Source organism: Sphaerodactylus townsendi, linkage group LG06, assembly GCF_021028975.2.
Source record: "Sphaerodactylus townsendi isolate TG3544 linkage group LG06, MPM_Stown_v2.3, whole genome shotgun sequence".
NCBI lineage: Eukaryota > Metazoa > Chordata > Lepidosauria > Squamata > Sphaerodactylidae > Sphaerodactylus > Sphaerodactylus townsendi.
Window position 1 is genome coordinate 19,979,405 of NC_059430.1, and position 25,329 is coordinate 20,004,733.

The following is a 25,329-nucleotide window of genomic DNA, read 5'->3' on the forward strand; positions in this document are numbered from 1 at the left end:
GCCAGTGTGTAATCAACCACAGGTGGCCTCTCTTTTTAGGAATAGTTGGGTTCAGTGTCCAAGTATAGTTGCCACCCTCCAGGTGGAATCTGGAGATCTCCCAAAATTACAACTGATCTCCAGGTAGCAGAGATCCGTTCCACTGGACTCTGTGGTATAATATCCAGCTGATATCCCTCCCCTCTCCAAAACCCACCTTCCCCATGCTCCACCTCCAAAATTTCAGGAATTTCCCAACCTGGGGTTGGTAACCTTAGGCCCAAGCATAATTTTCCTGGGTTTAGAACAAACTTCTAAAGCCCCAAACACCAGCATACACCAGCATTCCTCCCATCCATACCATTGCCTGAATCATGTAATAAAATGTTCTGTTCATAGAAGAAGTGGACCATATCACGATAGTAAGCTGGCAGATTGGAACGGTTCTCTCTGGACCACCAAGTACGGTTTCCAATCTCCATCTGAGGCCTGGAGATCTCCCTTGAATTACAATCATTCTCCAGATTAGATAGATCAGCTGTGGTTGCATTGGAGGGCAGAATGCACTGCATTATACCCGTCTGAGGTCCTTCCACCTCCCAAACCCCACGCTCCCCAAGCTTCTCTCCTAGATCTCCAGGAATTTCACCACCCACTGCTGACAACCCTAGCGCCAAGCTCTGGTAAAATGTGGCCATCACCGCTGCCATATTTGGGCCTTGCTCGGTTCTTCTTGCCCTGGCGTGAATTCCCCATTTTTCTCATCCCGAGCTCTTAGCAGTCTGAAAGTGTCCATATTGCTCTTGCTTTGAGCTTCATGAGTGAGAAAACCAAAATGAGGTTTTCATTCCCATGCGGAAACATGCATCCCACTATGCCAACACTTTGATAGTGTCGTAATTGGTTACACTGCTTTTCTGGGAAGCCTCCAGATGTCAAAGGAAGCCAAGCGTCAGCAGCTGAAGTCAGACCTATTCGAGTTCAAGAGCTCAGAAGAACTTTTCCGGTGTTGAGAACATCACTTTAAACTGAGGAGACACTCCCTTTATTATGTCATAATATATATTCTTGTACATGATTACTTCTTCTGCGAACCAAACATAGGCAACGCCCTGTATATATCATAACAGTGATTGCTTAAATATATGCTTGACTAACTGCAGCAGTAATTTTTTGTTTAAATTTTGGCACTGGTTTATTTTCGCAAAGGCCTTGGAGGATCACCGTCTCTCAACACCTGCAATAAAGCTCTCTGTTTCTTGCTTGTCTACATGTTAGCAAAAAATAAAGATCCATTTTTGTTGGTTGAAGGCTTTAAAAAACACACATTTAATTGTTCTACTGGTGGGATTATTTACCTCAAACCTTTCTATTTTATTCTTTTAAACCTGGGTTCAATAATGCCAGTTTGGGGTAAATGAAATAATATTAAAATTCTCATAAACCAATAATTTTAAAATTCTCATAAACCGATCTGAACCACTGGGGCTGTGTTTTCCTAAATAAGACCATCAGCAGTTCTTTGGAGTCAAATACAATCTATGGTGGGGGCCTGACAGTGGGTATGGGAAAGCAGAAAAGAGAAAGGAATCTAATGTGAGTCTATAGTTAGTAACTGAGCCAGATGGGACTTCCATGAACACACGAAGCTGAGTTATACTGAATCAGACCATCTGCCCATTAAGGTCAATATTGTCTACTCAAACAGCAGCAGTTCTGTATGGTCTCTGGTGGAGGTCTTTCAGATCACCTACCTACCACCTGGTCCTTTTAACTGGGAACTCTACCTGGGACCCTCTGTGTGCCATGCTCGGCGTAGCGATTAAGAGAGGCGGACTCTAATCTGGAGACCCAGGTTTGATTCCCCACTCCCACACATGAGGTGGTCTCTTATCTGGTGAACTGAATTTGGTTCCCCACTCCTCCACGTGAAGTTGGCTTCATGAACCGGGGACCTGTCACAGTTTTCTCAGAACTTTCTCAGCCCCACCTGCCTCACAAGAGGTCTGTTGTGAGGAGGGGAAGGGAAGGAGTTTGGGAAGGGGAAGGGAAGCCACTTTGTGAGGAGGGGAAGGGAAGCCACTTATACACTTCTTGCTGGAGAAGAAGGCAGGGTATAAAAACCAACTCTTCTTCCTAAAACTAGATGAGCCGAATCAGGGAGATTCTTGTGCTTTCAAGAGCTTTGTAAAGCAAACGAATATTTGCAAATTCGGCAAGGGCGAGAAACTGTTGCCGAAACTCCATATTCTACAGATTTATAAAAAGTACAAGATCTTTGTCTTCTGTCTATGAGAGTTAAGACATTCCGCCCCAGGTGTTCTGGCCAGCTGCTTGGAAGCCATGGCAGAGTGGTTAAAAGAGAGTTAACTGAAGCTGGATCCAGAGAAGATGGAGGCCCTGTGCCTGGGATGCGGAGGGGTGGGATGGGGCTGCCAATTGCCAACTCTAGCCATTGTGGAATCGAATGTATATTGTGAAGGTTGGAAACCACTGAGCCCAGAAGGGAAAGGGTGGTGTGTAAATCACACTAATGAAAAAAAGGAGTTAGTTTTTGTATGCTACTTTTTCCTATCGAAAGGAGTCTCAAAGTGGCTTAAGAACATAAGAACTAGCCTGCTGGATCAGACCAGAGTCCATCTAGTCCAGCACTCTGCTACTCGCAGTGGCCCACCAGGTGCCTTTGGGAGCTCACATGCAGGATGTGAAAGTAATGGCCTTCTGCTGCTGTTGCTCCTGAGCACCTGGTCTGCTAAGGCATTTGCAATCTCAGATCAAGGAGGATCAAGATTGGTAGCCATAGATTGACTTCTCCTCCATAAATCTGTCCAAGCCCCTTTTAAAGCTATCCAGGTTAGTGGCCATCACCACCTCCTGTGGCAGCAGCATATTCCAAACACCAATCACACGTTGTGTGAAGAAGTGTTTCCTTTTATTAGTCCTACTGCTTCCCCCCCAGCATTTTCAATGAATGCCTGTAGTAGTGCACTGCCGACCCAGCGTGGTAGAAACGGACGTAGCCAGCGGACCAGCCTTGCGGGCCTTGTCACTTTTCCTCCTCATCCCCATGAGTCCGCGGGTCCTTGAACTGTCTGGCTCAATCTGCAGGCGCCAGGGACAATGGTCGCCCCCCAGGTGAGGATTAGGCTCAGGCAGCGTCACGCTCCCTCTCATACGTGAGATGAGATCATGCATACGATGATCTCGACCTCCAACCTCCCGTTCTCCCGGAACCCGGTCCTCCCTCCTACCGCCCCCGATAGAGTAACAATAAAGTGCAGGAACCGGCAGGCGGAGACCGCTAGGAGATACGGACCTCGGTCTCCCAGCTGCTAGCGTCTCCACCAGATGTTATCTCAGCGTCTCGTCTCTTACAGCTGACGGCGTGGGTGAGCTACAAGCTGGTGCGAAACCGGGAATCCTGAGACCTCCACCCCTGCTCACGATGCAGCCTGGGAGACGCTGATACCGAAGTCCGGCTGGATGTATTGGCCGGTGGCCTGTGCCCTTCGCGAAGTCCATCAACTCCACCTCCACAGCTCTGGATGCCCTGGCCTCGAGCAGCAGGAACTTCGTCAAGCGACCCTAGACAATCGTGCCGCTATTGATTACTTATTGTTATTACATCACCAAGGTTGTGAGAATGTACATAATATGTGTTGTTTTAATCTTTCTGATAATTCCCATTTGATTCACATGAAAGTGCGTGAGCTGCAAGAAGTTGTATCTAATCTGACGTATGATGTTTTGCCCCATTGGTGGTCAGCCCTCTGGAGCTGGCTGCCGGGAGGATGGTTGAGTGCTATTGTACAGCTCTGCATTGGTTTAATTGTGTGCCTTGTTATCGGATCTTGTTTCGTTCAATGCGTGTCTAGTATTGCCTGTAATGTGTGTAAGAAGCCCCTCGAATTTCCCCTACCCCGCGACCAAGTTCTAATGTTACACAAGCAGCTTGGTCAGCTTGACTAAGAGGAGACAAGCGTCCCTTTAAATGCAGCCCATAGCATTTTATTTTCTAAAATGTAAAAGGAGGAGATGTAGTAGTGCACTGCCGACCCAGCAGCTGGTAGAAACGTTGGGGCGCCAGCGGACCCGTCGCACCCTCCTCATCCCCCATGAGTCACGGGTCATGAACTGTCTGGCCAATCACCGGGCGCAGGGACAATGGTCTCGCCCCCAGGTGAGGATTAGGCTCAGGCAGCGTGACGCTCCTCTCCGCGACGCATTAGCCAGATGAGATCATGCATCACATGATGATCTCCCGACCTCCCGCCTCCCGTTCTCCCGGAACTCCCCGGTCCTCCCTCCCTACAAGCGATAGAGTAACAATAAAAGGTGCCAGGAACCGGCAGACGGGAGACTTCGCTAGAACCACCGGCTGCTGGCGATCTCCACCAGATGTTTGGGAATTAGCGCCCCCTGGTTCTAGTATTGTGAGAAAGAGAGAAAAATTTCTCTCTGTCAACATTTTCTACCCCATGCATAATTTTATAGACTTCAATCATATCCCCCCTCAGACGTCTCCTCTCCAAACTAAAGAGCCCCAAACGCTGCAGCCTGTCCTCATAAGGAAGGTGCTCCAATCCTTCAGTCATCCAGGCTTACAAACTCCTTTCCCTTACCCTCCCACAACAGACACCTTGTGAGGTAGGTGCGGCTGAGAGAGTTCAAAGGGAACTGTGACTGGTCCAAAGTCACCCAGTGAGGTTCAATCAAACTTGGCTTTCCAGATTGGAGTCCTCCGCTCTTAACCACTGTGACATGCTGGCTCTCTGATCACATAGTGAAGGGCATTAATACTGTGAGCCTTACTGCCTGTATTGTGTAGGGGGGAAGGGCCATATGGGCCATCTTTGCTGCTATTATCATTAAGAAAACCAATAAAAATCTTAATTAAAATGGTGTGAGGAAAAAAACTGATAAGAAAGCAAGCATCCTAGGAGGGGGCCCTGGGAGGCCTCTTATCCAGATATTGGCTCGGCCTGTTTAGCTTCAGAATTAAAATACTCCAGGTACCATCAAGCCACCCTCTAGGCTCAATCAAATGAGCATTTCGCTACTGCAGCGTAAAGGCAAAGCTTCATAAGAAACACAAGGAAGCCGGGCACCGAGCTTCCCCAGCTGTAATGTGAAGCTGATCAAGACAAAGAGAGGGACATTCCAGTTTGGATTTATACCTCACCTTTCTCTCCTGCACTGAGTTTCAAAGTGATTTACAAACTCCTTCCCAGAGATGGGATCCAGCAGGTTCTCACAGGTTCCCGAGAGTAGGTTACTAATTATTTGTGTGTGCCGAGAGAGGGTTACTAATTGGTGATTTTGCCACGTGATTTTTGCCTTAGTTACGCCCCTCCTCTCAGCAGTAGCGCGAAACTTGAAGCACTCTAGCAGGAGGTGCACCGGCGTGCGTGGCAGCCTGCGCCTGCGTGCATTCGTTTCCCGCCCAAGGACCAGCACAGCGGCTGCGTCCTTGCCACAGCCCCGCCCAGGAATGCCCTGCCCCCCGAATGCCCGGCCATGCCCCTGTTGTACCCCACCCAGCCCCATTGGCACTATGCCACAGTTTGAATCCCACCACCATGGGAACCTGTTACTAAAATTTTTGGATCCCACCACTGCTCCTTCCCTTCCTTTCCCTACAACAGACACCTTGTGAAGTAGGTGGGGCTGAGAGAGTCTGAGAGAACTGTGACTGGCCTAAGGTCACCCAGCAGACTTTATGTAGAGGAGCGAGGAAACAAACCCAGTTCGCCAGACTAGAGTCTGCTGCTTATGAGGAGGAGTGGGGAATCAAACCCGGTTCTCCAGGTTAGATTGTGCTACCCTTAAAAATAACGTAGCCTGTATCCTCTTCTTCTGCACAGTGTATTAAAAATGTAAAGAAAAAAAAGTTAAAGCTCACTCAAGTGTTGGCCTTCGGAAAACTCCTAATTAACAAAATTCTCATGCCATGGAATCAAATTTACCGGTTCACCAGATAAGAGTCCGCTGCTCTTAACCACTACACCATGCTGAAAAAACTCCCCACGTCAAACTCCATTATAACAGAGGAATTGCTGGTTGCCCTCTTTAGCCCTGCTAGCCATACTTTTCACCCCAGCTTGATTCACATTTACCAGGGGGAAGCTTTTCCTCACCTAACAAGAAATATAGAAAAGCTTCACCTGTTAGCTACCTTTGCATCAAGTAGGGACTGGAGACACGGAAACAAAGCTAGGGAAAAAAAACAAAGAGCAGGGAAACAAATCAGGGCCCCATAGTAGGGAAGGAAAGAGTAGCAACTACCTGGTGCTGGATTACAATTTTTAGCAAATTGTGCCCCGGAGGATAACCTGAGCAACCAGGGCAGCCAGGTGCAAAGGAGGATCAGGCTCCTCCTGGTCTGGTAGGTGAGAGATTATCAGCAGATGCCTGTTTGGATGAGTGAAAGGTGACACCTGCTAAAATTGCCTCCGGGTGTCAAGCGGCATCTGCAGCGTAGAGGGGAACGGTAACCGAAGCTGATCTTTTGCTGCCTTTCGAAGCGAGTCTCCTCCTTCCAAGGACATTTCTCTGATTGGGGTGCAATTGTGATTGATGAGGTTGCCAACAGGCCTGGAGAACCAAGATGTCATTTAAAAGAAGAAGAGGAGGAGGAGGTATTTGGGTTTATACCCTTCTTTTCTCAACCGCAAGTAGTTTCAAAGTGGCTTACAAACTCTTTCCCTTCTCCTGTCCACAATAGACACCTTGGGAGGCAGGTGGGGCTGAGAGAGTTCTGTGACTGACCCAAAGTCACCCGGCAGGCTTCCTGTGGAAGAGTGGGGAAATCAACCCAGTTCTCCAGATTAGCGTTTGCCACTCTTAACCAAATTAGATTCTGCCAGTCTTAACCACTACATCATGCTGCCAAAGGTAGTCATTACTGACCCATGGGGTAACATCACGCGACAGGGTAACATCATAGCAACTTTTACTAGGCCAGTGGTGGCGAACCTATGGCACGGGTGCCAGAGGTGGCACTCAAAGCCCTCTCTGTGGGCATGCGCAAATAGAGTCCCCCCCCCCCCCCACATCAAGGTTGGGCTGGGTCGCTGGGCTTGATTATTAGCATCAAACCTAAGACCTAGTTTTGGGGAAGCAGTGTAGGTAACCCTGTTAAGCACTGTTAAACAGCACTGATGTTCATGCGAAGAACTAAAGTGGGATCCTTTACCAATTGGCCATGCTGGAAGGGGCTGATGGGAATTGTAGTCCATAACATCTGGAGTGCCAAAGGTTCGCCACCACGGCCCTAGGCCTTGGGGGGGAAAGTCTTAATGAGATGTTATTTATCAGTTGGTGCTGTTTACCTTCCTGCCCTGAAAAGGTTCCGCTGCCAGCGTCTACATGTGAAACCTTTGTTTGAGGGACAGGAGGATTTTCTCCGAACTAGTTGGCAGCCTTAGCTGTTGCAGCACAGCTAGGAGGACAGGGCTCTTATTTACAGGTGCAGAAACTACACAGGAGAGGCTAGTATAGAATTCGATTCTCTGAGAATCTCATTCCCCGCCCCCCGTCATTTTTAAAAGAGCAAGATTCTAGTCCCTATGACTGGCATGAACATGGGAAAATCTCAGAAGAGGTGACTGGAAAAGATTTCTAGTGGGTGCAGGTAAAGCTTTTGAGCCCTGAATGATCCCATCCTGTCCCCTGATGGCCGTTAAAATTAGAATAAATTATGCCAAGTAGGAAAAAAAAACCCTGCAGAACATATGGAGGAATTAGGAAGTACATAGAATGCTGAAGGAGGAGGAGGAGGAGGAGGATGCACTTTCCATCCTCTTTCACAATTGTTCGCAAGTGGATTTTGCTATTCTGCACAGAAAAATCCAGCTGCAAAGTACATTGAAAGTGGATTGAAAGGGCATTATTCTGCATGTGCCGAAGGGGCCTCAGTGTATAGAAATGGGCAGTTGAAGCTTTGCATGCCATAGGAGTAAAACAACATTATCTGGTAAATAACAACCCATTAAGCCTCTATCAGAGGTATGGTGGACAAAAGGTGGCGTGTTTAACCTAGTCTAATCAGTTCTTGGAAGCTAAGGAGCGTCAGTTCTTGGAAGAGAGGCTGCCAAAAAGGACTTTCCAGAGGAAGGCAGTGGCAATACCTGTCTGTTGTGGGATTTCCAGGCTGTGTGGCTGTGGTCTGGTAGTTTTTGCTTCTAACGTTTGGCCTGCATCTATGGCTCGTATCTCTCCCGGAAACACATTTTACAGTGATGCAGCTCTGAAGATGCCAGCTATAGATGCATGCGAGACATTAGGAGCAAAAACTACCAGACCACGGCCTCATAGTCTGGAAAACCCGCAACAGACAGTTAATTCTGGCCATGAAAACCTTCGACAGTACAGCAAACTACTTGTGTTCCTCACTTGCCTCGAAAGCCCCTTGGTAGGGTTGTGGGAAATTCACAGACTGGATGGCAAGTTTGCCTCCCAGCATCCACAGCCTGCCACTATCAAATCTGATGATCCTAGGTAAGAGTTCTCTCCCCTCCTCAGCATTTATCACTCCAAAGGTGACATGGATAGAATTTGTATCGCCGGCAAGGTGGTGCCTTTGGAGGGGGATTGACTCTGTGATGGACAGCTAGGCAGAGAGACATGTGCATTCCCCAAATCCATAGCAGTAACTGTTGTCATCATTGTCATCAACAATGATTATCTTAAAATCCTAGCTACCACCTCCCTTTACATACAGATCTGTTTTTGATTGGCAGCGGATGGTGTTTGAGAAAATGATCGCAATGTTAGGGGGTGCAATATTTGCCTGGCCCAAGGCGCTGGCAACCCACGCTACGCCACTGAGACAGACAAGGCCTGGGAGTGGCAGGTAGACAAGGCTTGGGAGTGGCGCTATTTCATTCATAGTCCTCCTTTCGCATTGACACTCAAGGAGGATTGCGACACACGCAAAACAATTCGATTAGATAGCAAAAGACACCCAATATACAGTGCCATAGGACGAGGATTGCAGCATTAGAAAATAACCCAGACGGAAAACTTAAGATATAACATACCATAATTCAGAAAGTGGGTTGCAAAGGTAGAAGGCCATGCTAGGTGATATATATCAGTGATGGTGAACCTTTTCGAGACCGAGTGCCCAAATTGCAACCCAAAACCCACATATTTATCGCAAAGTGCCAACACGGCAATTTAACCTGAATACTGAGGTTTTAGTTTAGAAAAAAACAGTTGGCTCCGAGGCACTCATTACTCAGGAGTAAGCTTGGTGAAGCAACCGTTCAACACTTCAAATGGGTGAATCACGATCCTAGGAGGGTTCACTCAGAAGCAAGCCCCCATTGCCAGCAACCAAGCTTACTCCCAGGTAAAGGATCATGCCCAGGCCAGCCTAGATGTGTGTATGTGTGCGGGGGGTGATTTTCCACCCCATCCCACATGATGAATTCTGTGCACGAGTGCTCACAGAGAGGGTTCTGAGTGCCACCTCTGGCACCCATGCCATAGGTTCGCCACCACTGATATATATGATACACACTGCAATAGACTACAGCGCTTGTACTGCCCCAAAGACAAACCAGTGAGTCTGAGATCAAATCAAGCCTGATCTTTCCCTAGAAACTAAAATTACTAAACTGAGGCTGTTGTACTTGGGTCACGTTAAGAGAAGGCAAGAGTCACTGGCAAAGACAATAATGCTAGGGAAAATGGCAGGCGACAAGAAAAGAGGAAGACCCAACAGGAGATGGATTGACACTACAAAGGAAGCCATGGACCTCAGTTTGTAAGACCTGAACAGGGCTGTTAATAAGGGGGTCATTATTTCATAAGGTCCCCATGTCAGATGTGTCTTGTACAATACTTGCAAGCTTCATAGCTTACCATGTCTCCCTAGTCTGGGTCTCATGTTCTAACTGCAATAGATACTGTTCCCACATTGGTAGTAAGAAGAAGAAGTGTTTGGATTTATACCCCACCTTTCTCTCCTGAAAGGAGACTCAGGATGGCTTACAAGCTCCTTTCCCTTCCTCTCTCCACAACAGACATCTTGTGAGGCAGGTGGGGCTGAAAGAATTCCGAAGAACTGTGGAGAGTTCCCAGAAAGTCTCCCAACAAGAATGTAGGAGAGCGGAAACACATCTGGTTCACCAGATAAGCCTCTGCCACTCAGGTGGAAGAGTGGGGAATCAAACCTGGTTCTCCAGATTAGAACCCACCCTGCTCTTAACCACTACACCATGCTGGCTCTCCCTCTATAGAAAAACCTGTTCGAACTTCTGTTGATATAAGAAGAAGAGTTGGATTTATATCCCCCTTTTCTTTCCTGTAGGTGACTCAAAGGGGCTGACAAACTCCTTTCCCTTCACCCCTCGCAACAAACACCCTGTGAGTTAGGTGGGGCTGAGAGAGCTCTGTAGAGCTGTGACTAGCCCAAGGTCACCCAGCTGGTGTGTGCTGGGAGAGTACAGGCTAATCTGAATTCCCCAGATAAGCCTCCACAGCTCAAGTGACAGAGCCGGGAATCAAACCCGGTTCCTTCAGATTAGAGTACACCTGGTCTTAACCACTAGAATGGTAAATAATTTTTTTTTAATTATTGAGATGCATTTGGGAATTTATATCAATTGACTTGCCAGTTGCAATGGCAGTGAGCTTGCAAACTGGGATACTTTAGTAAGGCTTCTAGATTACTTTTTAAAATATGTCAGTTTTAAAACATGAAATCCAAGTTAGATTTGGGGGTGGGTAGAGCAGTAGTAGAGCATCCGCTTGGCACGTAGAAGATGCCAGGTTCAGACTCCAGCTTCTCCAGCTAAAATGATCAGGTAGCAGGTCATGGGAAATATGTCTACCTGAGACACTGGAGAGAGGCCGCCGGTCTGAATAGACATTATTAACCTTGGGGGCAATCGTCAGTCGCAGTAAAAGGCTCGTGTCTATAATGAATGTAGCTGTTGCTTTTGCTTACCCATTTATGTACTTATCTTGCCATTTCTCCAAGGAGATCAGAGGGCTCTTCCCTCACGTTTTTGCACTACAGTCCTGTGAGGTGATTTAGCCTGAGGGGAAAAAAACACAAAGAGACAGAGAAATAGAGAAACTGGTCCAAGTTAACCAGGAAACTGTATAGGCGAGCCAATGTTCCTAAAGCGCCCTGGGGGCTCTAGGGAGCCAGGTGATATGGAAGAAATTGCCAGGTAAACAAATACGGCGCATAAATAAGGGAAGGTTGGAAGGTATGCCTTTTCTGTTTTGGGTCATGCTGCCCCAGGTGAGATTCTCTTTATTGCACATTCATTAAAAGCACGGGAGTCCTGGTTTCTTTTTCATCTGGTCATCCTACCAGCAGGCGCCGGCCCAGCCGGTTCCTCCCCTGGGAAGTGTGGGGTGGGGCTTCCTTTTGAAGTGCGTGGCTGTTTCTGCACTTACGAAGTAAAGCTGGCTTTAATAAGCAGGTGATTGTTTCATTTTGTCCCCCCTCCCCCCCCTCCTCTTATCTTTCTCTTTCATACAGGGCAGGAGCTGCTCCGAGACGTTTTGCAGATAATTATTTAAAGCATCGGTGAGGTGCCTTTTGAAAATCGCACTTGAAACACGCTGGTGAAATGTTGCATAGCTAAACCACAGATGTTTCGCAGGGCTGCCAAGGCACGAGAGTGAAAGATTCCCTCATCTGACTCAGACACAGCCCAAGCATCCTATAAAAGTGAATTGCATGATTTTTGTCTACCTTCCTAGGATCCTCAGAGCTGCCAAAGCCCTTGACATTTTGTTATTTCCTACCCCCCACCCCCATGCAGTGATCCTAGACCTTCACTATGTTCCTAAGGTTCCAGGTTCAAAAGGGGATGCAATGGGGTTTGGGTACCTCTGCAGTGGTGGGATCCAAAAATTTTAATAACAGGTTCCCATGGTGGTGGGATTCAAACAGTGGTGTAGTGCCAATGGGGCTGGGCGGGACACAAGGGGGCGTGGCCGGGCATTTCAGGGGCAGGGCATTCCTGGGCGGGGCTGTGGCAAGGACGCAGCCGCTGTGCCGGTCCTTGGGCGGGAAACGAATGCACGCACGCGCCGGCTGCCACGCACGCCGGTGCACCTCCTGCTAGACTGCTTCAAGTTCTGTGCGCTACTGCTGAGAGGAGGCGCGTAACTAAGGCAAAAATCACATGGCAAAATCACCAATTAGTAACCCCCTCTCGGCACACACAAATAATTAGTAACCTACTCTTGGGAACCTGTGAGAACCTGCTGAATCCCACCTCTGCCCATAGGCTATAATGGAGCCATACTGGTATGGGAATTCAGGAATATTCGAGAATCCTAAAAATATACTCAAAATATCCAATGTATTCAAATCTGAATATTTCCCCGAATTTTTGCACACACCTATTGCAGACTTACAGTCAGCCAGATGTAGAGGTTATGGTCAGACTAGCACCTCGAAATCCAGGTTCAAATCCCCTCTCACGTCGTAGAAGCTTGCTGGGTGACCTTGGCTCAGTCACTCACTTTCAGCCCTGACCATGGCTTGTATTTGGATGGGAGGCCTCCGAGGGATACCAGCAATGTGATGTGGAGGCAGGCAATGGCAAACCACTTCTAAATGTCTCTTGCCTTGAGAACTCCACGGAGTTGCAATATGTCAGGTGTAGCTTGATGGCAAAAAGGAGAGGATTTTCTGAAGGCACAGTGTGCAGTTTGCTCGCAATTGGCTCATGGTGACCGCAGGAAGTTCCATCTTGTAGTGTTTTCAAGACGAGAGATTAGCAGAGGTGGTTTGCCATTGCCTTCCTTCGCATAGCAGAGCGAAGTCAAAAGCTCCCCTCCTGTGTCAAATACAACAGCCACTGCTGTCATGGAACATGCACTACTGTGGCTACAAATGCATAAAAGTTGGAGATCTCGGTTCAAATTTTTGTACAGCCCTGGACTCGTAGGTTTGCCAGTCTAGAACCTGGAGATAGTGCTGGGCTTTGGCTGCCCTAGGTGAACTATAATGTAACACCAACTGTGTTAAACATGACACTGCTCATTCCAAGGGCTACGATCCTAAGCTCACTTACTTGAAGATAAATCCCATTGAACGTAGTTGGATTTATTTCTGAGCCAACATAGTAGACATGCATAGGAGGGGTGTTGGTTCCCTTCCTCTCTGCTTTGCACCCTGATCCTCTGCAGCTGTCTTGAGGCCCTCTAAATTTTTTGGCACCCTTAACTCTGGCCCTCTACCAATTGCCAACCATATTTTGTCAAATGCAAAAAGTAGGGGGGTTGCGCAACAGAGTGGAAACGGTAGCCAATATCGCACAAAAACAGCTAGCAGTCAGAACGACTGAATACTTTCAGATTTTACTAGACTAGTGATATTTACACCATGTACTGTCCATTGAGACTGTCCGTTGCACTGTCCATTGAAAGCAGCAGTGGCTTAGCGGTTAAGAGCAGGGGTACTCTCATCTGGAGGAACCGGGTTTGATTCCCCGCTCTGCCGCCTGAGCTGGGGAGGCTGATCTGGGGAATTCAGATTAGCCTGTGCGCTCCCACACATGCCAGCCGGGTGACCTTGGGCAAGTCACAGCTCTTCGGAGCTCTCTCAGCCCCACCCACCTCACAGGGTGTTTGTTGCGAGGGGGGGAAGGGAAAGGAGATTGTCAGCCCCTTTTGAGTGCAATAAGGAACAGTACATTGTGTAAATATCATTAGTTTAGTCAAATTTGAATGTATTCGGTTGTTCTGACTGCTAGCCATTTTTGTGCAATGTTTTCACCTAACTGTGTATATTTGCCTAGTTGGGCCAGCCCTGCCTGGTGATCTCCCTCACTGTCTTTAATATGCCTGTAAACTAGCAGAAGATGCATCTCAGATTCTCTCCCCTTGTGTGCATTCCAGGAGGGCTCCTCCTGACCGAAACAGCAGGTTAAAAGGATCAATAGCAAAACTCAGGTTGTATCTGGGCGGCTCTGCAAGATGTGTGGGCTGCTTCTTTACTTGTGCATCTCTTTCATGCCGTTCGGTAAAGAACAACCTCAGCCCAATCCTGTGGCATCGCTCCTACGCTGTGGAACGGGTTTTCTGGAGAAGGTCAGATGATTCTCCTCCGTGTTCCTTTTCAGGAAAAAAGCACAAAACCAAGCTTTTTAAAGAAGCACATTTGTTTAGGCCAGGGGTAGGGAACCTGTGGCTCTCCAGATGTTCAGGAACTACATGGCCAATTGGCCATGCTGACAGAGGCTGATGGGAATTGTAGTTCCTGAACATCTGGAGAGCCGCGGGTTCCCTACCCCTGGTTTAGGCAGAGGCCCCTTCCACACAAGCAGAATAATGCACTTTCAATCCACTTTTCACAACTGTTTGCAAGTAGATTTTGCTATCCTGCACAGCTGCAAAGTACATTGAAAGTGGATTGAAAGTGCATGATTCTGCATGCGCGGAAGGGGCCAATTAAGGTCTCGGGCAATTGCTGTTGTGTATTAGTAGGGTGTTGTTTTTGCGGGTTTCTGTGACTGAAAATCGGATGCATCTCTTCTGAGCTGCCTTCAGTCCGTTGAAAGGACAAAGTCTGGTTTAGACATTCTTAAATAAATAAATAACGTTAGCGGCTGCAGAAGCTATAGCCGTCTCATCAGTCGTACATTTAAAAGGTCAACGTCAAGCGGCAGGAAGAGGCCCATTTTTTAAATTGCTGCAAGGAGCCGTGTTATTAAGAGTGGAGCCAGTGGTGAAAAAGTTTGCAGACATAAGCCTTTGGACAGTCCAATTGACCTCTTGGGGTCACTTGAGGTGGGGGAAATTTATGTAGGCCACACTAGGCTCTTTAGAGAAAAAGCAGACTAATATCTGAGTCTCAGATCTGTCACCTCTGTTTCTTCAAGGCAAGGCTAAAAGTTAACCATGGAACGCAAAAGCATACACTCTCATTTCAACCATTTCCCAAAGTGTTCCTTTTTAACGGCCAGGTTTCCTGTTTCATTTGGGGGTGGAAAAACCAGCCGACTCATTTCACAGGTGCAGCTGAACCCATAGGTGATTGTTTTTCCACTAAAGCTTGAACACAATTCGCTCCGAACCGGCTGTCTAACATAAAGACTGAAGGCAAATCCCACTTGGATGAATCTCTCCATGATCACTTGCTGAGGCTCATTCCGCACACGCAAAATAATGCACTTTCAAGCTGCTTTCACAACTGTTTTTGCCATTCCGCACAGCTTCAAAGAGCCCTGAAAGCAGCTTGAAAGTGCATTATTCTGCGTGTGCGGAATGAGCCTGACATTTCTCCGGTGTTTTGGTGGAAGAAGAAGAAGAAGAGTTTGGATTTATATCCCCCCTTTCTCTCCTGTAAGGAGACTCAAAGGGGCTTACAATATCCTTGCCCTTCCCCCCTCACAACAAAGACCCTGTGAGGTGAGTGGGGCTGAGAGAGCTCTGTAGAGCTGTGACTAGCCCAAGGTCACCCAGCTGGTGTGTGTGGGAGTGTACAGGCTAATCTGAATTCCCCAGATAAGCCTCCACAGCTCAGGCGGCAGCGCTGGGAATCAAACCTGGTTCCTCCAGATCAGAGTACACCTGCTCTTAGCCACCATGCCACTGCTGCTCCCTAAAACAGATACATTTCCCCCCCTGGATTGCAAACGCACTTGGTTTCTTAGGACAATTCTTAAAAAGAGAGTTGGGACTGGTTCCGTCTACAGAGAGAGATTCCTGACGCGCCGCGAGTCTTAGGAAGGAGGTTTCATTTTTCAGCGAGAGAGAGGTGTGGCAGAAACATTAAGATAATGAGAGGTGATGGCGATCTGATCAGCGACGGAACAGATGTCTGAGAGATGGACGGGGAAGCTGGCGGAGGAGGAGAATCCACAGAGATGAAGAATGAGATGATGAGAGAAGATAAGAGTGGAGTTTCCTTAGCCTCTGCAGACCTCTCTGAGACTGACACTGGTTTAAAAAAAGACCTCTAATCAGCACTGTCTAAAACAAGGATATTTTTTTCCTACAGAACAGATGGGAAACATCACTTAAATTTCTTACTGGGACTCCTATGGGAGATCAAAGCAGAAGATGGGATCAAAAAAGATCTTCAACCAGAAGAAAATGAGTTTGGGTTTATATCCGACCTTTCTCTCCTGTAAGGAGACTCAAGGCAACTTACAAACTCCTTCCCTTCCTCTCCCCACAACAAACACTTTGTGGGTCAGGTGGGACTGAGAGAGTTCTGAGAGAACCATGACTAGTCCAAGGTCACTCAGCAAGCTTTGTGTGCAAGAGCGAGGAAACAAACCAGTTCGCCAGACAAGAGTGCACCACTCATGTGGAAGAGTGGGGAATCAAATGTGATTCTGCTTGTTTTCTGCTGCCTCAGAGACTAGGACAGTGATGGCCAACCTTTTCGAGACCGAGTGCCCAAACGGCAACCCAAAACCCACTTATTTATCGCAAAGTGCCAACACAGCAATTTAACCTGGATACTGAGGTTTTAGTTTAGAAAGAACAGTTGGCTCCGAGGCGTGGGTTACTCGGGAGTAAGCTTGGTGGTAGTCGGTGGCTCTGCTTTGAAGCAACCGTGCAACTCTTCCAACGAGTGAATCATGACCCTAGGAGGGTTTACTCAGAAGCAAGCCCCATTGCCAGCAATCGAGCTTACTCCCACGTAAAGGATCACGCTTTAGTTCTTTGCATGAAAATCAGTGGGGTTTAACAGCGCTTCACAGGGTTACCTACACAGCTTCCCCAAAACTAGGTCTTAGGTTTAATGCTAATAATCGAGCCCAGCGGCCCAGGCCAGCCTAGATGTGTGTGTGTGGGGGGGGGGGCACTCTGTTTGTGTGTGCCCACAGAGAGGGCTCTGAGTGCCACCTCTGGCACCCGTGCCATAGGTTCGCCACCACTGGACTAGGACATAGAGTAATGGAGTCAAGGTGCAGGAAAAGAGATTCCACCTAAACATCAGGAAGAACTTTCTGTCAGGGCTGTTCGATGGTGGAATTCACTGCCTTGGAGAGTGGTGGAGTCTCCTTTGGAGATTTTTAAACAGAGGCTGGATGGACATATGTTGGGAGTGCTTTGATTGTGTGTTCCTGCATGGCAGGGGATTGGACATGATGGCCCTTGTGGTCTTTTCCAACTCTATGATCCTATGATTAGAGTCCACCGCTCTCACCCACTACACCATGCTGGCTCTCTACTTTCTTACTGGTGTTTTATCAGCTTACTTTTGCCCCTGTAGTGGAGCCAATGTTGGGGAAGAGGGGGATATCTGAAGCGTTTGTCAAATTTTGGCACACAAGGCACGACATTCACAGGGTTGATATAAAGGCAACCAACATGAGAATTCAAAATATCTGGAAGAGCAGGATACTAATACTTACGTACATATATGCCCTCACATCACAACTAGTTTATGGCAATCCCAGCAAGGGGTTTTTTCAAGGCAAGTGAAAAGCAGTAGCTGTTTTCCATTGCCTTCCTTTGCAGATCTTTCATTGGGCATCTCTCTTCCAAGCACTGACCCTGCTTAACTTGTCAGATCTAACGAGATTGGCTATACCATGCCGCCTTTGCTTCAGGGCACCAATGGAGCCAAATAAATTAACTTTTGTGTGACTTGAGCACAGGAAACTGACTTCCTTCTACCAAGGTGCACCACTGGTCCATCAAGGTCAATGTAGTCTACCTCATGCATGGGGAAGCTCTCCAGCATCTCAGGTAGAGATCTTTTGCATCACTGACTATCTGATCCTTTCCAGGGCAGGTGCTGGGGCTTGAATCGAGGACTTGTCTTGATGCAAAGTAGATGCTTTTCCTCTGAACTATGACCCCACTCTTAGATAAAGTGAAAACATTGCTGCATGGTTTATGATGATCAGTTGGTTCTCTTCAAATAAAACAACAGTACCATTTTGACATCTGGACATCTGACCCCATTGCCATTTTGAACCATAGACAAGTATCCTGTTGGTATAATTCTGAAGGGAAGAAGAACAGTTGGTTTTTATACCCTACTTTTCTCTGTATTTAAGGAGGCTCAAAACGACTTACAATGATCTTCCCCTCCCCACAACAGACACCTTGGCTCATTCTGCAAATGCAGAATAATGCACTTTCAAACTGCTTTCAGTGCTCTTTGAAGCTGTGCGGAATGGCAAAATCCACTTGCAAACAGTTGTGAAAGTGGTTTGAAAACGCATTATTTTGCGAGTATGGAAGGGGCCCTTGTGAGGTAGGCTGGGCTGAGAGAGTTTTCAGAAAACAGAGGCTCATTCCGCACATGCAGAATAATGCACTTTCAAACTGCTTTCAATGCTCTTTGAAGCTGTGCAGAATGGCAAAATCCACTTGCAAACAGTTGTGAAAGTGGTTTGAAAACGCATTATTTTGCGTGTGCAGAAGGGGCCAGTGACTGGGCCAAAGTCCCCCAGCAGGCTTCATGTGGAGGAATGGGAAAACAAATCCAGTTCACTAGATAAGTGTCTGCAACTCATGTGGAGGAGAGGAGAATCAACCCTGGTTCTCCAGATTAGAGTCCACCACTCTTAACTACCACACCACGTTGCTGGCATGACAGCCTTTAAAAGGAAAATGGAATGTCGGATTTTTGTTGTTATTTTTGAATTATCTGGAATTTGTTTGGATACATACAGATGCAGGTCAGACGAAGATATTTTATCGTTATTACTGTGATCAAAAGAGGATTTGGGTAGGTGTGGCTTGTCATACTATGGAGAGGAAAATTCTCCCCAATACAGAATTCCCTCTCCTCTGTAGCACCCGCCTACCATATTATTCGGGCCCTGAATGCTTTGCAAGAAAGTTACAACCTGAATGGCACGTACGTACACACAACACTGAAGGCACTAAAAATTAGTTTGCACAACCCAAGTCCCTGGAAATGATTTTTGCACACCAGACCTTGGGAAGTGCTCAGACAAGGCAGGGCATAGAAAACTCCCAGGCAAGGATACCCCTGCCCCCCTCAGCTATAGCCACAGAACAACGATGCAACTTGTCATGAGGGGGGAAGGGAGGGGGTGAAAGTGACATCAATCTTGTGGCTGCAATTCCAGACCAAGCTCTGAGCGCATGGTTAATAGCTGCCAATATTAACATTTCCCCCCCTTGACTCTCCTCTTCTTCACATGACCTTCTACTTGGCCTCCGCGATAGCTCATTTTCAGTGGATTTGCCGTGTCAGTCAATAAAAGGCGTTCCTCACATGCCATAAACGGAGTTACACATTACACCAAAGAAGATATGTTTACAAAACCCCAAACCGGCTGGTGTCTCACAAGAAAGTATGCAGCAGCTCCCTCTGTTTCCACACGTTTAACCCAGCAAATTAGCTTTGTGTAGAATCTGGCTGAGTGTTCCAAGGAAGGGTTAGGTCTTGTAGAACCCTTTGGAAGAAATGAGTTTAAATGTGCCAAAGTTTGCGTAGCCAGGGGCCGGCTGCAGAGGTGAAACTGTCAAGCGCCTTTCTTGAATTTTGCCTGGGAACTAATTTGCTGCCGTTTCTGCGCACGTCTCTCTGCAAGATTTTGCAGGCTGCCCGCTTGCTCCATCTCTCATGCAACCGAGCACACCATAATCCTGTTTTTGTAAAGCAAGGACAGGCGCTTAATCTCTCTTACCCACAGCAATGCTTGCCCTTTGTTTCTTTTACCAATGAAATGTGGTAACAGTACATCTTCCCAGGAGGGTCGGCGGGGCTAACCTTTGGAGGAGATATCGGCACTAATTGCAGTTATTTCTCAGAGATCTAAGCGGCAAGCTGGTCTTTTGCCTTAATGCGCAAACCCCACAGTGGACAGAATCAGGCACAAAAGCACTTATATCCGCATTGTTAAGAAGAAGAAGAAGAGTTTGGATTTATATCCCCCCTTTCTCTCCTGCAGGAGACTCAAAGGGGCTTACAATCTCCTTGCCCTTCCCCCCTCACAACAAACACCCTGTGAAGTGAGTGGGGCTGAGAGAGCTCCAAGAAGCTGTGACTAGCCCAAGGTCACCCAGCTGGCGTGTGTGGGAGTGTACAGGCTAATCTGAATTCCCCAGATAAGCCTCCACAGCTCAGGCGGCAGAGCTGGGAATCAAACCCGGTTCCTCCAGATTAGATACACGAGCTCTTAACCTCCTACGCCACTGCTGCTCCTATGCAATGCAACTATTGCATGGGCAGAAGTATGTGGTCAGTAATACACCCCTGGTACTGTGGCCAACTCTTGAGTTGGGACATTCCTGAAGATTTTGGGATGGAGCCTCAGAAGGGCAGGGTCTGGAGACGCAAGGGACTTCCGCAGAGTATAATGACACACTCTCCAAAATAGCCATTTTCTAAAGGAGAACAGATCTCTGTAGTCTGAAAATTAGCTGTAATGCTGGGAAATCTTCTGGGCTCATCTGGAGTGTAGCAAGTCTATACACCAGGGGGGAGACTCAGAATGCTTCTGTGTAAGTCTGAGTTTTCAAGAAGTCATGTGCAGATGGAAAGAGGCCGTGGTGGGATTCAGCCAGTTTGAACCGGTTTGGCCGAACTGGTAGCTAACCGGCTGAATCCCATCAGGGAGGATGAGCGATGGGCCTTTCTGAGCCCTGGAGTGCTCTGGGATTCAGAAAGGCCCATCGCGGGCTCTCCCCTGGAAAGGTGAGCAAGAGGGCTTTCTGAGCTCTGGAGTGCTCCAGGGTTCAGAAAGGCCCCTCGCTCGCCCTTCCAGGAGAGAGCCAGCAACAGGCCTTTTGGAGCCCTGGAGCAGCCTGGTGGCAAGGCGCTAGGCTGCTCCGGGGCTCAGAAAGACCCCTTGATAGCCCTTCCAGGCCAAGCCACCACCGCCTTCCCTCACCTCCCCCCTGCCAGCCATGTCCCTCTGCAGATACAGATAAGTGGGTGGGGGGGATATGGGGGGGGGAGAGTGGCGGGGGGGGGCGAAGTGTTAGCTAAATTAGTTGTATCCCACCACTGGAAAGAGGGCATGTGAGAGGAACAGCAGTAGTAGCCGCCTTCGATCCCATTGGTTCAACAGGCAGCTATGAAACATGAGCATTAACCAATCAGATTACATGAATGGGTTTGGACTGGGCAAATGCCATGCTCCTGAAAATCCTAAACTCTTAAAAGCTTAGTGTCCATGCTAAGAACAGTCAACTTCAGGGGAGGGCGGTCTATAAACCAAATAAACAAACAAACAAACAAACAAACATAAAATTGATGAACATATTAACCAGTGCAAATGAATTCCTTTTATAGTCTGCCCCAAAGCTGGGATTGCCAGTTACCCAAGATAATCCTACTTTCTCTTGCTCCTTTTCCCCAGAAGTCTGATGTGAAGAAATTAGGCGATCAACAGTGAAGTCGTAAACAGTGTCAGGACGACATAAATCCATTCAAGTCAATGCATTTCAAAGAGTGTAACTTACTATAGGATCATACTGCACATTTGTTGAATATCCTGCTAGTTGAAGTAGAACCAATTGATCTAAAGCTGAACTCCAGAAGCCTGTTCAAAAGATGGGAGATCTTGCTCCACAGCTGGGCAATGAAACTGCATTTCTTGTAACCCGGATGGTCCAGGCTAGCCTGATCTCATCGGATCAGAGGCGTAGCTGAGCCAAACTGTGCCTGGTGCGCAGTCTATATTCCCCCCCATGGTGCCCCCCCTTCACCCCATTCCCACTCTTACCTTAGTTCCTTTCCTTTTCCTAGAACTTTTTTAGGCTGAAAAAAAAGGCCTATTCACAGTTCAGCCCTAAAAATGGCCTGATGGGAACTATACTTCCCAGGAGACCTTGTGAGCTCCAAGGTTTCCTGGGAACTGTAGTTCCTCAGGCCGTTTTTAGCCTGTACTGTGAACAGGCCTTTTTTCCAGCCTGAAAAAGTTCTAGGAAAAGGAAAGGAACTAAGGTAAGTGTGGGAAGGGGGGGGGGCGCTGCAGGGGGGGGAAGGGGGAGAGGCCTAAGGCGATTTTCCTCGCCCCCCCAGGTGTGCACCCGGTGCACGGCGCGCACCCCGTCCCCTTGTAGCTCTGCCACTGCATCGGATACCAGAAGCTAAACAACATCTGTCCTTGTTAGTAATTGGATGGGAGACCACCAAGGAAATCCAGGGTTGTTGTGCAAAGAATGGCAACACAAGTTACTTCTGTTAATACCTTTGTTTTGAAAACCCTTCAGGGGTTGCGACTCGATGGCACTTGTTCTCAGTTCTCATTCTTCACATTCAGAGGGAAATCCGGCTTTATTAGGGCAAAGGACAGAAGTCTCGTTGATTTGGAAGGCATCTTCTTCTTGTTTAAAGCCAAGTGTCTTTTGAGTCCCAGCGGGCCATTTTCGAGCAGTTTTGCTTAAGACTGTAATTCTATGCACGCTGATTTCAGAAACCCCACTGAGCAGAGTGTCACTTACTTCTCAAGACACGTGCGGCAGATTGGGCTGTATGGCAGGAATGCAAAATCTGTCTGCCGTGAATCCATTTTCGCTCTTTAAAAATCTGGGCAGAAAACAATGCACCCTTTCTATTTATTTATTCAATGTATGAGACGCCCTACCCCAGTGATGGCGAACCTATGGCACGGGTGCCAGAGGTGGCACTCGGAGCCCTCTCTGTGGGCACGCACACACAGAGTTCGTCATGTGGGGGGTGGAAAATCACCCCCCCACACACACACACACATCTAGGCTGGCCTGGGACACTGAGCACGATATGAGCGCACCGCGGTGAGCAGGGAGAACTTGGCTGGCTGGCCTGGTGCCTGTGCTCTGGGTGGCTGCTGCCCGGGGGAGGGTGGTGTGGTGCAGAGGAGACAGAGAAGCACAGAGTGGTGTGCGTGGAACTTGCTGGAGGCTACAGCAAGCTGGCCCCTGCTTGAGCGGGTGGGGCGGAGGAAGAGGGAGCCAACCAGTTTTTTTCTAAACCAAAACCTCAGCATTCAGGTTAAATTGCCGGGTTGGCACTTTGCGACAAATAAGTGGGGTCTGGGTTGCAATTTGGGCACTCGGTCTCAAAAAGGTTCGCCATCACTGCCCTACCCCAAAGAGCTCAGGGTGTTGCACAACATTCGCCATGATAAATACAATAGAATTGCATGACAATTCACGCAATGGGCAGGCTGGTCGCCAGCCTCCAGGTCAGGGTCGGATGAAGCACTGAACATAATACGGTACCCCCATATACTGTATATGTAATTTAAAATAACAAAGTTAAACCATAAAATACATATATTTTGATGAATAAATATAATTATTTGTATGAAACAAAACACCCATCATTCCATGGTTTTTCTGCCTTGAAGATACGTAGCATTTTAACTTACACAAATTAAAAATGCAAAATGTTTACTGTTGCTTATTTATAATCTTATTTATACCACAAACATTTTCTCTTTTGCATTTTTTAATTGCAAAGTCTTGGATCAGATCCTCCAAATTAATCTGACGTAACAAATCTGGTTCACTGCTTAGCCCGGGGGGATGGGGGTCTCAAAATCTAAATAAATAAACTCTACAGTTTATTTGAGGCCCTAAGCAGGTGCTTATTTTGCTCAAGGGTTAATCCAGGGCTGCGCCAGGTGATGACTGGAGATCTCCTACTCTTACAAGGGATCTCCAGGTGACAGAGATCAGTTCACCTGGGCAAAGTGGTGTTTCTGGAAAGTGGATTCTGTGGCATTGCATCACTCCCCAACCCCATTTCTTCAGCGATCACCCCCAAATCCCCAGGTATTTCCCAAGCCCAAAAGGTCACACCTATGACTGTTGGGGTCTATAGAGCAACTGGGTCGGACTGTACTCAAACCTTCCTGTGAGAAGCTCTGCAAAACACGCACACACGCCTAACGCTCCCCACCCACCCCATGCATCCCAAGTTGCAAAGCCCATGCCGCGTTCAACTGACTCCCTCTCCAAATGAAAAGTGCATAAGACTGCAGCTTCACAACGCACCGTCTTGATTACTTCACGGTGCCCACTGCCTTCCACTGAAGCTTTAAAACACACACACATAGGCACGCACGCTCATTTGAATGTATTAATCAATTTGCACATTTCACACAGCTCCTTGAAGCGCGTGCACGTTAATCGGTTCACGGGGGGAAAAACAGGCCTGGATTTCCCCACCCCCTCTCCCTTTTGCCCCCCTTCCCTCCAATCCTAAAATAATAATGCAGTCCTCTCGCGCGTCGCACCCTTCGCGCCCCCCAACAACCTCCCACGAGCCCGGAGTAGGTATCTTTATCTTAAGCCACCGATAGGAGGCGCGCTGCTACGCTTTCCTCCCACTCCCCTCCCGTGGGCGGGGCATCGCCGTGCGCGAAGGAGAGGGGGTGAAGTCCGGAGTGAGCGCTGATTGGCTGTCTCCCCTGTGCTGGGCGGGGCCGCGGCGCTCGTTCCCTCCCTGGCTAGCGCTGGGGGAGCCGCGGCGACGCGCTTTCTCCTGGCGGACTCTCTCCACCTTCTCCCCCCCCCGCCTCCCTCGCGTGCCCGCGCGCGCGCGCCGCCGCTCTCGCTCGGACATGGCGGCGGCGGACCTGTGCGCGGAGCGGCTGCGCTCGTTGCCGGCCAGCTGGAGCTGCGGGATCAGCCGCGGCGGCCGCGTCTTCTTCATCAAGTGAGTGGAAGGGGAAGGGGAGGGAAGGGACGGGCGGTGGTCCTGCCCGAGCACCACCGCTGTTGCCGAGGCGAGCGGGTCCCCGAGGGAGGGAAGGAGCCGGGCTGCAGGGGAGGCGGGAGGGGGTCCGGTCGCTCCGACCGACCGACTGACCGTCTCTCCTTCTCCCTCTTCGGCAGTGAGGAAACCAAGAGCACCACCTGGCTGCACCCGCTGACGGGCGAGGCTGTGATCACCGGCCACCGACGCAGCCCAGGTAAGCAGGGAGGGAGGGAGCTGCCCCCAAGCCTCTCTCTGCCCCCCAAGCCTCTCTCTCTCTGCCCCCCCCCCCATCAACTCCAGGATAAAGGATCGCTCCTAGCCCTGCTCCCCATTGGGTTTACCTGCGGCCAGGTAAACACACCTGACTGGGAGGGGGATGCTTCGGGGCTTCGCCTCCCCTGCCTCATCCTTCCCTGCCAAGCGAGCACGTGTGTGTGTGTCTATGTGGGGGATGAGCCTTTTTCCTTTGGCCCCTCCGGCTACTTACCTGGCAAGCAGTTTCCTTTCCCCCTTTCTTCCTCCTTACCTGCCGGGGAGCGTCTCTCGGTTCCCACCATCTCCTTCCATCCATCCCTGCCTGGCAGTTGTTTCGGGGGAGGCGCTTTGGTTTTGCTTCGTTATCTCTGTAGTTCCCTCATCAAAGCGTCTTGCTTTGATTTCCTCCTTTATCTCTCTTTAGTTACCTGCTGAGCCAGTAAATGTTTCCTGGGGGGAAGGGTTGCCTTTTTCTTTTT

The 25,329-nt window shown here is 48.6% G+C and overlaps 1 protein-coding gene across 18 annotated transcripts in view; it reads left to right on the plus strand.

Moving 5' to 3' along the window:
• The first annotated feature begins 24,424 nt into the window (after nt 1–24,424).
• Nucleotides 24,425–25,329, plus strand: part of PLEKHA5 (pleckstrin homology domain containing A5) — a 271,127-nt gene continuing 270,222 nt past the window's right edge. For all 18 annotated transcript variants that reach the window (XR_007244938.1, XR_007244939.1, XM_048502400.1 and 15 more), the window contains exons 1-2: nt 24,425–24,553; nt 24,733–24,809. Coding sequence is in view for 16 of the 18 variants with exons in the window: in XM_048502400.1 (XP_048358357.1) it covers nt 24,459–24,553; nt 24,733–24,809 (172 nt within the window). In the remaining 2 variants the exon portion in view is untranslated. The remainder of the gene's footprint in view (nt 24,554–24,732; nt 24,810–25,329) is intronic.